The sequence below is a fragment of the Microcaecilia unicolor genome, chromosome 3, assembly GCF_901765095.1.
Source record: "Microcaecilia unicolor chromosome 3, aMicUni1.1, whole genome shotgun sequence".
Lineage (NCBI taxonomy): Eukaryota > Metazoa > Chordata > Amphibia > Gymnophiona > Siphonopidae > Microcaecilia > Microcaecilia unicolor.
This window is the reverse complement of record NC_044033.1, coordinates 327,448,657-327,463,249: the sequence shown is the minus strand read 5'-3', so window position 1 is coordinate 327,463,249 and position 14,593 is coordinate 327,448,657. Positions and strand designations below refer to the sequence as shown.

The following is a 14,593-nucleotide window of genomic DNA, read 5'->3' as shown; positions in this document are numbered from 1 at the left end:
AGATAGAATTCAATTCTGCTCTGTGTCTCCACCTGCTGATAGATGGACATAACTCATCAGTTTCTGGAGTCATATGCCTTGTCTAAAGGAAAAAAAAATAGCAGGTAAGATATTTCTCCATATTTGGAAGCTAGAAGATGTCTATCGTGTAGACAGTTTTCAGAGTTTAAAAACTATAACAACAGTTATCTAATCTTGTCCCTTGTATGAGGGAGCCTCCCTGTCTGCGTCTGTTGTAATTAGCAGGAGAATATGCATAGGATCTAGCCAAAGGAGAGGGACCGGAGGCAGGAATAGAGGAACCCAGCTCTAGTCATATCAACTAAGTTTCTTTAAATCTCAAAAAGTACTCCACTAACTAACTCCAACTCCCAAATCTGTTCCTCCACAACTGCTCTATCACCCATCAAACTGCGTGTTCCCCTCAGAACAACTGCCAATACTATCTGCACCATTCTCCAAAACTACCCATCTGCCACTGCCCTATTACCCCAAATCGGCTTCCATCTTCCAAAACTACCCCCCAGCCACTGACCCACTACCCCACAATCTTTTCCCAACTTCCAAATCTTCTCTTTGCAATTGTTCAACTACCAAAAATACCACCCAACTGCATCACTACCCCATAGTCTGCCCTAATCCCTGTACCTGAATGTAACTCACTTTTAGCTACAACTGAAAAAGGACTAGGCTGGACCCAAAACACTTTCCTTTCCAACTGCTTCTCTACTGCCCTACTCCTCAAAACAATCCTTCTAAAAATAACCTCACTCCCAACTAGCCTCACAAAATACATGTGCAATATACACCTTCCAACCCCAAAGAATCCCCCCCCCCCAATGGATAATTGGCCTTGGCATTAATGTGCAGTATTTTAAGTTATTTAGATGTATATGTTTTTTGTTCTTTCCAAACCAGCAGAAGTTGAATAGGCTTATACAAAAGGAGCTGAGAATGTCTATCTAGGGTCAAAATAACTCTCTGAAAATGTAACAGAATGGGATGAAACTTGGCCTGTAGGGAAAAAATGGTAAATGGCACATTGGATTTTAGAGAAATTAGCCCCCCCCCCCTCACTAGCCCATTGCATTTCTATGGGAGATGGCGTTCCCAGCTTCAGCATCTGTTGCATAGTTACAGTGAAACATAGCAGTTAGGGAATTCTTCCTTTCAAACTGCCTTTTCCTATTCTCTGCTCTCCCAGTTCTCCCTGCAGAAATTGTACTACCCCTGAAAACTATCCTCTACAACTGCCCCACCCACCTCCAAACTGCCCCACTCTCAAAACTAATTCCCCAGAACTGACCTAGCCTCCTCAACTGCCCTAACACCGCACATGCTGCTGCTACTCCCCCCACCAGAAAAGAAAAAACTACCACCACAACTGTCATATCACTCTGCTTTTTGTTCCACTCCCCACATTATCTTCTAAAAACTTTTCTTGGCAAAGAATTTTTAAAAATTGTAAAACATGTGAGGTGATGTTTATATATATGAAATTGTACTGTTTTAATTTTTAAATCTTACTGGAAGAGATATTTTGCAGACCTAGTCATAAACTTTTTTTTCCCCCCCACAGAAACTGTTGGACAGATTTGATTTTGGAGATGAATCTGAGCATGCTGAAGATACTAAAAAAGAAACCTCGACCCAACTGTAAGATCTAGCTCAATCATTTTTATTCCATAGGAAGAACTTAGCATAGAATAATTAAGAGTTTATAGTGGATGTAGATTGATCCTCTTCCCCATGCACATCTTTATTTCAAGACTTAAGATATCTCCATTCTGTGATTTTGCAGATTTTTTACTACCTTTGGCAAGAAGTTATGGGAAGCTTTTGACTAACATATGCCATGTTTTCTCCTTTTGGAACATCTATAGGATAACATTTTAGGGAACGTCACTGTATCTTTTTGCCCTTTCTCTCTCACTGGTAGTACAAGTATATCACCTTAAAACCCATCTCTTCTCTTTCCTGGCTCTTCCCAGTGATATCTTCCTGAAGTCCCTGTTGTATTCATCTTTATTATCTTCTATATACAGTGGTGGAAATAAGTATTTGATCCCTTGCTGATTTTGTAAGTTTGCCCACTGACAAAGACATGAGCAGCCCATAATTGAAGGGTAGGTTATTGGTAACAGTGAGAGATAGCACATCACAAATTAAATCCGGAAAATCACATTGTGGAAAGTATATGAATTTATTTGCATTCTGCAGAGGGAAATAAGTATTTAATCCCTCTGGCAAACAAGACCTAATACTTGGTGGCAAAACCCTTGTTGGCAAGCACAGCGGTCAGACGTCTTCTGTAGTTGATGATGAGGTTTGCACACGTCAGGAGGAATTTTGGTCCACTCCTCTTTGCAGATCATCCCTAAATCATTAAGAGTTCTGGGCTGTCGCTTGGCAACTCGCAGCTTCAGCTCCCTCCATAAGTTTTCAATGGGATTAAGGTCTGGTGACTGGCTAGGCCACTCCATGACCCTAATGTGCTTCTTCCTGAGCCACTCCTTTGTTGCCTTGGCTGTATGTTTTGGGTCAATTGTCGTGCTGGAAGACCCAGCCACGACCCATTTTTAAGGCCCTGGCGGAGGGAAGGAGGTTGTCACTCAGAATTGTATGGTACATGGCCCCATCCATTCTCCCATTGATGCGGTGAGTAGTCCTGTGCCCTTAGCAGAGAAACACCCCCAAAACATAACATTTCCACCTCCATGCTTGACAGTGGGGACGGTGTTCTTTGGGTCATAGGCAGCATTTCTCTTCCTCCAAACACGGCGAGTTGAGTTCATGCCAAAGAGCTCAATTTTTGTCTCATCTGACCACAGCACCTTCTCCCAATCACTCGGCATCATCCAGGTGTTCACTGGCAAACTTCAGACGGGCCGTCACATGTGCCTTCCGGAGCAGGGGGGACCTTGCGGGCACTGCAGGATTGCAATCCGTTATGTCGTAATGTGTTACCAATGGTTTTCGTGGTGACAGTGGTCCCAGCTGCCTTGAGATCATTGACAAGTTCCCCCCTTGTAGTTGTAGGCTGATTTCTAACCTTCCTCATGATCAAGGATACCCCACGAGGTGAGATTTTGCGTGGAGCCCCAGATCTTTGTCGATTGACAGTCATTTTGTACTTCTTCCATTTTCTTACTATGGCACCAACAGTTGTCTCCTTCTCGCCCAGCGTCTTACTGATGGTTTTGTAGCCCATTCCAGCCTTGTGCAGGTGTATGATCTTGTCCCTGACATCCTTAGACAGCTCCTTGCTCTTGGCCATTTTGTAGAGGTTAGAGTCTGACTGATTCACTGAGTCTGTGGACAGGTGTCTTTCATACAGGTGACCATTGCCGACAGCTGTCTGTCATGCAGGTAACGAGTTGATTTGGAGCATCTACCTGGTCTGTAGGGGCCAGATCTCTTACTGGTTGGTGGGGGATCAAATACTTATTTCCCTCTGCAGAATGCAAATAAATTCATATACTTTCCACAATGTGATTTTCCGGATTTAATTTGTGATGTGCTATCTCTCACTGTTACCAATAACCTACCCTTCAATTATGGGCTGCTCATGTCTTTGTCAGTGGGCAAACTTACAAAATCAGCAAGGGATCAAATACTTATTTCCACCACTGTACAAGGATTCTATGTTCAAGGATGAAATGAAAAATAATGCCTCCATCTCCGTAACTTTTGTATAAATGAATGTACTGTAATAAACAAAAAATAATTGAAACATGCTCTTTCATTACATTTATTTACTTGTCTACATAGTCACTACCATTCACCACACATTTCTGCCAATGATGGAAAGCTTTTGAATGCCATTGTGAAAGAACTGCACATCTTGTCTCTTCAGCCATTTGCTCACAGTCCTTTCTACATTTTCTTTTAAGTCTAGCAGAAGGTATTCAATTTTGGAAAAAGATGGAAATCGCATGGCACTAAATCTGGGTTATATGGCGGATGACTGAGAGACCCATCTTTGCAGTTGCCTCTGTGGTGTTTTGTGTCGTGTGAGGCCTAGTGTTGTAATGTTGCAACAAAATTACCCCCTTGTGCTTCCAAACGCTTCTCAATCATTGTTTTAGTGTTTTCAGGGTTGCAACGTAATATTTTGAGTGATTCTCTGATTGTTCTTTACAGGTTTGCCGACCTTTCTGACATGAGACTCGTCTGTTGCTGTCATGGGTCATACACTTTATTTTTCATCACAAATCAGCCCTTCCCGGTCCACAATCTCTGCTACATTTTTTTGGCCTAATGATGCACACTACTCACATCAAAAGAGTCCTCACCATAAACAACCTGCATGCAGTGGTGAATTTCAGTTGGAGGGACCCCTTCCAAAGTCAGGAATTCTATCACTAAACATGCTTCCATTTCACAAGTGCTAGCAAAACAGCCTCTTTCCTTGTCATCAAGCAGATGAAGCCATTACATATGGTTATGTCCATCAACCAGCAGGGGAGATAGAGAGCACTCAAACTTTCACAGTGCCCTCTTGGCCAGCTAGCTCCACTGCCTCTCCAGTATTCTCTATCTCCCTTAGCAGGGTTGCTGTAGCTTGTTCGAGCTCCAGAAAAATCTGCCGGGAGGTGGTTCCTGGCTTGCCAGTTGTTAACCGGGGTGTTGGAGGCTATAGCAGCTTCACTTTAAAGGCACATAGGTTAGCCCTTTCCCTGCCTTACCCATACCTCTGTGGATGTGGACATATTGCCTTGCTTTTCCTGTCCTTACCCACCAACAGTGGATGCAGGCATATAGGTTCGCCCTTTCCCTGCCTTTCCCACTCATCTGAGCTTCCGGAGTCTTCAATACCTCTGCTTTCCTCACAGCTTAAAAAAAAAAAAAGTTGCGTCGCGTTTTTAAACGCAGAGACGCTGGAACAGAGGTTTTTGACTTGATTTTCAGCAGGATCGTAGTTGTACACTAGATCCTTTGAGGTAAGAGTGTTTTCCAACTCCTCCGGGGTGGGCCCGCGATCGGGGCGATTTTGGCGCGAAACCGCCATTTTGGATTTTACTGCCGTTTTTCGGCGATGGCTGCGGACAATGTAAAGCGCTGTTCCACTTGTGGTAAGCGCAAATCAGCAGCAGGGCTCTGTAAATCGTGCTGTATTGGCGTAGGAGCCGGCTCGAGCATGGCGAGCGATGTTTCTTCCCGCTCTGAGCTGGCAGCGGGCGCCATTTTGCTTACACCGCATGGCGCGGCCTCCGTGGACACGGAGAGACCTGAGCCGGGTGGGGCACCTCGAGATGAGGTTATTTCAGGAGTGGCTAGCACCGGACAGGATTTGGGTGCCCAGGGTGAGATTTTCTCCCCGGATTTTGTGCTTTTGCTGCATAAAGCATACATGATGAAAAGAGCCCTTCCTCAAGGGTCGCCTGAGGCTCCTCTGATTGCCCCCCCGATGGATTCTGGCCTGGGACTGCCCAGTGAGGCTTTTTTTCCCGGATGCTTGGCCTAAAGATAAGCGCAGAAGGGTTAATTCCCCTTCAGATTGTGGTGCACCTTTTTCCCCCCCGTGGTCGGGGTGTGAGGATTCGGAGAACTCTGACAGACGTTCTTGGTCTGAGGAACCAGAGTCAGGTGCGGATTTACCACAGGATCTGGATGATCCCTCCGCGGTGAGCATTTTCCACCGTGATGAGCTGCCAGCGCTTACTTCAGATACCCTGCAGGCCCTCTCGATTGAAGATCCTGACAGTGGCATGGCCTCCTCGGGTAATCCCCGGATGGCTAGTACCAAGAAAGCGCTCGGGCCTTCCCTTTGCATGACTGCATCCTAGAGCTGTTTTCCGGCTCAGTGGGCTGACCCCGAGGGACCTTTGAGAGTTTCCAGGGCTATGGGGCAGTTATACCCTCTGCGTGAGGGGACATATGGCCCTAGTCACTGCCGGTGACAAAGAGAACTACCCTCCCTGTTGAAGGAGGTGTTGCCCTGAAGGATGTTCAAGACCTGTAGGCTGGAACCGAGCGTTGAAAACGGTTCCTTTGAAATTGCAGGTCTCACTGTTCGGGCGTCTGCATGCAGCTGTTATGCTGTGAGAGCCTGCCTAGCTTGGCTGCACAGGCAGTGGCTCAGCCCGGAGATGGAGCGGAGCCCTTCTTGGATGTGGCTCCGCGGATGGAGGTGGCCTTGTCCTTTCTGGCTGATGCTCTTTATAACCTTGTCAGAGCTTCGGCTAAACAAATGGCAGTAGCAGTGGCGGCTCGCCGTCGTCTGTGGCTACGACACTGGACAGCGGACATGGCCTCTAAGCAAAGGTTGGTGAAGTTGCCTTTTCAAGGACTTCTCCTATTTGGTGAGGAGTTAGAGAAAATTGTGAAAGGCCTGGGTGATCCAAAACCCCAGCGTTTGCCCGAAGATAGGCAGAGGCCTTCCTCTAAGGGCCAGGCGGTCCACTTCTCGTACAGACCTCGCTTCCGTGAAGCTAGAAGGTACCGCCCAGGGCGTTCTGCTGGGTTCACTTCACGTGCCCGTGGTCAGCAGAGGAACTCCTTTCGCTCGGACAAGCGTTCCGCAGCTGGTGGCTCAAGACCAGGAGTTCAGGGGCGACCCTCTCAATGATGGTGCGCCGGCCCTCTCCTCGATGGCTGTCATCGGAGGACGGCTTTCCCTCTTTGTCGAGGAGTGGGCCAAGATTTCCTCAGATCAGTGGGTTCTGGACCTGATCAGAGATGGATACAGAATGAAATTCAACGCCCCAGTAAGAGACGTGTTTGTGGAGTCCCGATGCGGTTCTGCCGTCAAACGGGCGGCGGTGGAGGAGACTTTACAAGGTCTGATTCAGTTAGGGGCAGTGACCCCGGTGCCTCCTGCCGAGCAAGTCTGCGGCCGATACTCCATCTACTTTGTGGTGCCGCGAAAAGGTGGGTCCTTTCGCCCTATTCTGGACTTAAAAGAAGTGAACAAGTCCCTGAGAGTGCGGCATTTCCACATGGAATCCCTGCGCTCCGTCATTGCGGCGGTTCAGCCAGGAGAGTTTCTCACGTCTCTAGACCTGAAAGAAGCTTACTTGCACATACCGATTTGGCCCCCGCACCAGAAGCTTTCTGAGGTTTGCGGTGTTGGGAAAACATTTCCAGTTCAGGGCCTTGCCTTTTGGCCTCGCCACAGCTCCCCGAACCTTTTTGAAGGTAATGATGGTAGTAGCTGCTTTTCTCAGGCGAGAAGGTATCAGGGTTCACCCGTACCTAGACGACTGGCTCATCAGAGCAGACTCTGCAACAGAGAGCTTACAAGCTACAGCCAGAGTGGTCTCAGTACTGCAATCTCTAGGTTGGGTCGTCAATATGGCCAAAATCACCTGTCCCCTTCACAATCTCTAGAGTTTTTGGGGGCCAGGTTCGACACAGTCTCGGGCTATGTGTTCCTACCCGAGCTAAGGCGGTGCAAGCTTCAGAATCAGGTCCGTCTGCTCCTGAGGATGCCCCGCCCGCGAGGTTGGGACATTGTCCAGCTGCTGGGATCGATGACAGCCACGATGGAAGTGGTACCCTGGGCGAGAGCGCACCTGAGACCTCTACAGTATTCCCTACTCCGGAGATGGTCTCCTATTTCTCAGGATTACCAATGCAGACTTACTTGGCTCCCTGCGGCCCGTCTCAGCATGGAGTGGTGGCTCTCGGACAGCATGCTGCGGCGAGGAATGCCGCTGACGCTCCCCGTTTGGTGCCTAGTGGTAACAGATGCCAGCCTGAAGGGCTGGGGCGCACACTGCAAGGGGAAGCATGCCCAGGGTCTATGGACCCCCGAGGAGTCGGAGTGGTCCATCAACCGCCTAGAGTTGAAAGCGGTGTTTCAGGTGCTTCTGGCCTTTCAAGTGACCCTGGAAGGATTGGCTGTCAGAGTGATGTCGGACAACACGACAACGGTGGCCTATATAAATCGACAAGGCGGAACAAGGTGCAGAGCACTAGCCGCGCAGGCCGAACTGATTTGCCACTGGGCCGAGCTGCATCTTCAGTGTCTGTCGGCAGCTCATATTGCAGGTCAGAGCAATGTGCATGCCGATTATCTGAGCAGGCATCAGATCGATCCAGCAGAATGGAATCTGGCAGACGAAGTATTCCTGCAGATCTGTGCCAAATGGGGCAAGCCCGTGATGGGTCTAATGGCGACAAGTGCCAATACCAAAGTCCCGTGCTTCTTCAGCAGACGGAGAGATCCTCGCTCGGCGGGGTTGGATGCCTTGGCTCAACCCTGGCCTCCGGGTCTACTTTATGTGTTTCCCCCATGGCCCTTGATAGGGCGCCTACTCTTGCGGATTCGGCTGCACCCAGGAGAAGTGGTCCTCATCGCCCCGGATTGGCCAAGGAGACCTTGGTATGCAGACCTCCGACAGATGCTCCTGGAGGCTCCTCTGCCGTTACCTCTGGTACCGAACCTGTTGACTCAGGGACCGGTAGCCATGGAGGACGCCGGCTGCTTTGGTCTTGCGGCATGGCTATTGAGAGGGCGCAATTGAGGGATAAAGGTTATTCCAATAAAGTTATTTCCACTCTCCTGCAAGCCCGCAAGCGGTCCACTTCCGTGGCTTATGCCAGGATTTGGTGCCTGTTTGAGTCTTGGTGTGCTTCCAGAGACATTTCTCCAATGCGGGCTCCTGTCTCGCCGATTCTGGACTTTTTGCAGGAAGGTGTACAAAAAGGCTTGGCCTATAATTCCCTGCGGGTGCAGGTGGCAGCGTTGGCCTCCCTTCGTGGTAAGGTGGAAGGCGTGTCTTTGGCTGCTCACCCAGATGTGGCACGGTTTCTTAGAGGGGTGCTTCGGCTCCGACCTCCAGTGCGAGCACCCTGTCCAGCTTGGAACCTGGGGCTAGTTTTGAAAACCCTGCAGGCATCTCCTTTTGAGCCGCTTCGGCGAGCATCGGAGAAAGACTTGACACTGAAGGCCGTTTTTCTGGTGGCCATTACCTCGGCGAGACGGGTGTCAGAGTTCCAGGCGCTGTCCTGTAGAGACCCATTTCTGCAATTTTCAGAGTCCGGAGTCACGGTTCGGACCGTGCCTTCCTTTATGCCTAAGGTGGTTTCAGCCTTTCACCTGAACCAGCCTATTTTCTTGCCCTCTTTTTCAGAGGAAGAGTTTCCATAATCTTTTGGGCAGCTGCACCTTTTGGATGTGCGCAGGACTCTGCTGCAGTATCTGCGAGTTACTAACTCTTTCAGGACTTCTGATCATCTGTTTGTTTTGCTATCCGGTTCTCGCAGAGGGTCTCCAGCGTCTAAAGCCAATATTGCCCGCTGGCTCAAAGAAACTATCTTTTCACCTTATCTGCTTGCCGGCAGGGTTCTGCCTGTAGCCTTTAAGGCACATTCTACTAGAGCGATTTCTTCCTCTTGGGCTGGTACTGGAGGACTCTCTCTTCAAGAGATATGCAGTGCAGCAACATGGGCTTCTAAGCTCTCCTTTGCCTGACATTACAGGCTGGATGTGGCTGCCAGGAGGGATGCGCGTTTTGGTGCACAAGTGCTAGCACGTGGTGTGGCTTGTTCCCACCCTATCTAGGGATTGCTTTGTTACATCCCATACGTAATGGCTTCATCTGCTTGATGACAAGGAAGGGAAAATTAGGTTCTTACCTTGGTAATTTTCTTTCCTTTAGTCATAGCAGATGAAGCCATGAGCCCTCCCTGTATGATTGTCTGTATGCTGTGAATCTGTTTTTCAGGTTCTGTTCTAATTTCCTGAAGTTCCTTCCTTGGGAGAAAGTTGGAAAACAATCTTCAGGATTCATGTTCAGTTTAAATTTAGGAGGATGTGTTCATTCCCTCCAGCATGTTTTTTTGGAGGATGTGTTGATTCTCTCCAGGAGGCGCGTGTGTTCCCCTCCAGTTCTATAAATAGGAGGATGAGTTCATTCCCTCCAGTGTGTTGGGAGGATGTGTGATTCCCTCCAGGAGGCGCGTGTGTTCCCTTCCACTTATACAATAAGGAGGATGAGTTTATTCCCTCCAGGAGGATGTGCATTCCCTCCTTTATGAGTTCATGCCCTTGTGATGGGCCATCGTTCGCTGTGAGGAAAGCTCTTGTGATTCCCATTGCGGTTTGCCATACTGCTTTGGAAGCTTCAAATACTGAAGAGGCAGTGGAGCTAACTGGCCAAGAGGGCACTGTGAAAGTTTGAGTGCTCTCTATCTCCCCTGCTGGTTAATGGACATAACCCATACGTAATGGCTTCATCTGCTATGACTAAAGGAAAGAAAATTACCAAGGTAAGAACCTATTTTTCCCTTATACAGACCTTTCTCGCCTATTGAGGTGCAGGATGAGATTTCAAAGGACAAGTAAAATTAGCATATCAGTGCAGTCATGGTTGAACTATGGAGGTAGAGGCATTGCTTTTCTTTTAACCCTTATATCTACTGCACTATGTATAAAAGCACTTAAAGAGCCTTACTAATAATCTGGGAAGCTTGATCAAATGAAAATTGTTTTCCCTATTATCCTGAGAAGTTGATTGAATGACGTATGATTAAACTGTTACAGAAGAAGACATTATTTAAGTGTTATAAATTTTGCAGTTCATCACTGATGAATACAGATCACAGCATTATACAAATGTCTCTTCATAGCCCTCTTGTGTCGGAATCCATGAACAACTCAATCTTTCATCAACTGGCTGAACATCTGCAGCAGCAGAATCTTGAGCATCTCCGACTGCAGCTGTTGGAGCAACAGCAGTCGGCAAAGGTAAAACGTGCCATCTTGTGGTGCATAGTGATAATGCTGTCTTAATTTACTTTTGTAGTGTAAATCGCTTTTGTATTGAGGAAAAATGTGTGTACAAACTATATAGAATGATATAACCAAAATAACATGTTTCTGTCAATGTAAATATATACGAAGTACACATTGTTAATATACCTCAACATTACTTTTTCCTGACAGTTTCCCCCTGCCCCTCCCTTTTCATACTCCATCTCCCCCTTCTTATTTTCTTTATAGTGTATAATGGAGCTGTAATTGAACCAGAAAATGAAACCACAAGTCATGCAGAGTTTGGACTTTTATAACTCGCCATCATGCCCTTCTAATATCCAGTTGCTTTAGAAGTTGAAAGGCTAGAGGTTGAGTCTCTGAGTCTATCTGAGGGTATCTCTCAGATCCTTCTTGCTTCCAGGAAAGATTGTTTAGGTGGTCCCTTGGGTTCAAGTGGTAGAGATTTGTCATCTGGTGTGAGTGCAGGGCACCAGATCCTCCTTCCTGTCCTACTCAAAACTGTTTGAAAACCTGTGTTGTCTGAGTTGGGTCTCAGGACCAACTTTGTAAGGGCTCACCTTAGTGCAGTTGGAGCTTATCACTGTGTAGAGCAGACGTCCAATCTATAGAACCTGGCCTGCCAAGTCCATTTTTCTGTCTGTAGAAGCTTGATCAAACACAGATCCTTACCATGCGATCACTGCATCCCCACCATGAATTATGTAACCACTGCATGGGTGCCGGAAGTTTGAGTTCGTTTCATGTCTTGAGGAAGAAGGGATCGTACGATAAGGATCTGCAGCTCAAGCCAGGTGAGGAGACGTTGAAGGATTTGTAGTTCTCTTGTTTTTTTTTTTAATGGCAACAAAATAATCTATGCAGTGCTCCTCACTGGACAAACCAAAGTTATGATGTAGAATTCTGGATCATTACAGTACAACTTTCTAGTTATGGAGCCAGTTTTAAATGCACCTGTCGTTTGTCGGATTATTTATTTGTAGCTTCTCTGTCCAATGCAGGACTTTGTGTAGAGAGCTAGAATGTTTGTGCTGCAAATCTGATTCATTAGTCTGATCAACATGCTATTAAAATTGTTTTGGTTTGAAACCCAAAAATCACTGCTTGTGGTGTTGAAATTCATTACATACTATCAGCTGAACTTCCAGGTGAGGACTGGAGAGAGAGAGAGAGACTAGTTGAAGGGTGGGTGGGGGTAAATGAGAAGAGAGAGTGTGAGTGACCAGGGAGGCATGGGGGAGACACAGAGAGAAAAAGATTGGGTGAAGATAGGGGAGAGTGAGGCAGATTAAGAGAGAGAAAAAAAGAGTAGTTGAAGGCGGGGGGCATTGAAAGAGAACACGTGTAGTTGAAAGTGGGGAGCAACGTTGAGAGAGAACGAGTCGTTGAAGGATGAGGGGGGGTACATGAGAGAGAGAGAAAGAGACTGGGTGAAGGCTGGGGGAGGAGGGTACATGAGCGTGCGTGTGTGTGTGCATGAGTGTCTTAGTCCTTTGAATGTTATGAAATATAACATGTCTCTGATAGAAAAAGGTTGGACAAGCCTAGTGTAGAGGGTAAGCTCATCTCTGCCCAGCCTTTAGTTGCATCATGAAGGGCTTCTAGTCAAGCCCCCAATAGTGTCATGGAGCTGATGAAAGCTCCTTGAAATGCTTATTTTGATGGCGGTTGCATCAGCACACAGGGTCAGTGAGTTCCAGGACCTAGTAGCTGTTCCACTTCACTCCAAATTTTATCACAAAAGAGTGGTACTGTGCACACATCCTAAGTTCCTAAGGTTTTGTCCGAATTAACTGAATTAGATTTAAACTGCTGGTACTGGCCTATAAACAGTGCTCCTCTAAGATCAAGTTGATGTAAGCAAAAATTTTTCTTTGCAAGCAAAAGGACTAAGTCGTTTTGAGCAGAAATTTTCTGTTACATTGCCACAAACACACACTCACAAGGTGATTGGAAAGAATTCCATGAGCCATGCTCTGTATGCTTTCCATACTTGTTTGCTTGCAGTTTATGTGTTTCTCCAAGGACAAGCAGGCTGCTTGTTCTCACTGATGGGGTGACGTCCACGGCAGCCCCTCCAATCGGAACACTTTACTAGCAAAGGCCTTTGCTAGTCCTCGCGCGCCGATGCGCACCGCGCATGCGCGGCTGTCTTCCCGCCCGAACCGGCTCGTGTTCGTCAGTCTTCTTTTGTCCGCGCTCGGGACGGTCGTGTTTGCGCCGTTCGCGCCCCTTAAGTTGACCCTCGCGCGTCTTTGAGCTTTTTGCTTAAAAGAAAAAAAAAAAAAAAAAAGGATATTGGAGAAAGACCTTTTCAGTCTTTTTCCCCTTCCCGTATTTCCAGTTTTTTGCCCCGCTAAGTTTACTTTCGTTTTCGGGGTAGGCCCTTTTGAGGCCTCGGTTCGAGTTTTTCTCTCCCTCTTTTTGGTGTCTTTACCGCCATTACGAGTTTTGATTTCGCCGGCATGATTTTTCCGCCCATGTCATCGAAGTCTCCCAGCGGCTTCAAGAAGTGCACCCAGTGCGCCCGGGTAATCTCGCTCACTGATAGGCACGCATCGTGTCTTCAGTTTCTGGGGGCTGGGCACCGCCCGCAGGCCTGTAGTCTTTGCGCCCTTTTACAGAAAAGGACCCAGGTAGCGAGATTGGCCCAGTGGAACGTGGTGTTCTCGGGCTCTTCGTCGGCAACAGCACCGGGGGTATCGAGTGCATCGACGTCGACAGCGTCAAGACCTTCGACCTCGGCATCTACTGTATCGACTGCATCGAGGCATCGACCCTCTGCATCGTCGGTACCGAGACATCGGAAGGCTGCGTCGGCGTCGGTGGTACCGGGACCTCCACTAGTGCTGATGTCGTCGGAAGGTGGTGCTTCGACCGGAGTGCAGGTGAGGGCTGTCAATTCCCCTGCTGGTGGCGGTGAGCCTTCGGGGTGGGTCTCCCCCTACCCTGAGGGCTCCTGCAGTACAGCCCCTCCGAGACCGACCTTCTTCGGCCTCGGCCCCGAGGAAGCGACGGTTGGATTCTACGTCCTCGTCGGTACCGGGAAGTTCCGGTGACATGCTTCGTTTGAAAAAGTCAAAGAAGCATCGACACCGGTCTCCTTCCCGCATCGGTACCGAGAGCTCTGGGTCGCCGAGGGAGTCGGCACCCAGTAGGCATCGGCACCGGGAGGACCGCTCACCCTCTGTTCAGGAGGTGTCGATGCGCTCCACCTTGGACAGCCTGGAACAGCCTCCACGCCCGGAACAGACTCTGACCTCGACGCCTGCATCGGCTTCTATGTCTTTCTCCACAGCCGCCCTGCACGAGAGTCTCCGGGCCGTTCTTCCAGAGATCCTGGGAGAGCTGTTGTGCCCTTCCCCTCCGGTACCGGGGGTGCTTGCGAGTGAGGCGCCGGCTGGCCCCTTGCCCGGGGTGAGGTCTCCGAAATCTGCAGATCAATCTCCTGGAGTTACGAGCGGTCTGGAACGCTCTGAAGGCTTTCAGAGATCGGCTGTCCCACCAAATTATCCAAATTCAGACAGACAACCAGGTTGCCATGTATTACATCAACAAGCAGGGGGGCACCGGATCTCGCCCCCTGTGTCAGGAAGCCGTCAGCATGTGGCTCTGGGCTCGCCGTCACGGCATGGTGCTCCAAGCCACATACCTGGCAGGTGTAAACAACAGTCTGGCCGACAGACTGAGCAGGATTATGCAACCTCACGAGTGGTCGCTCAACTCCCGAGTAGTGCGACAGATCTTCCAGGTGTGGGGCACCCCCTTGGTGTAGATCTCTTTGCATCTCGAGCCAACCACAATATCCCTCAGTTCTATTCCAGGCTTTAGGCCCACGACAGACTGGCATCGGATGCCTTCCTCCTGGAC

General features: G+C 48.6%; 1 protein-coding gene across 1 annotated transcript in view; it reads left to right on the top strand.

Annotated features, from left to right (window-relative positions):
• The window catches only part of SCAF8 (SR-related CTD associated factor 8), a 1,046,706-nt gene that overhangs the window by 371,385 nt on the left and 660,728 nt on the right, over positions 1 to 14,593 (top strand). The window contains 2 exon segments of the mRNA XM_030198392.1: positions 1,580 to 1,656; positions 10,579 to 10,696. Coding sequence (XP_030054252.1) covers positions 1,580 to 1,656; positions 10,579 to 10,696 — 195 coding nt within the window.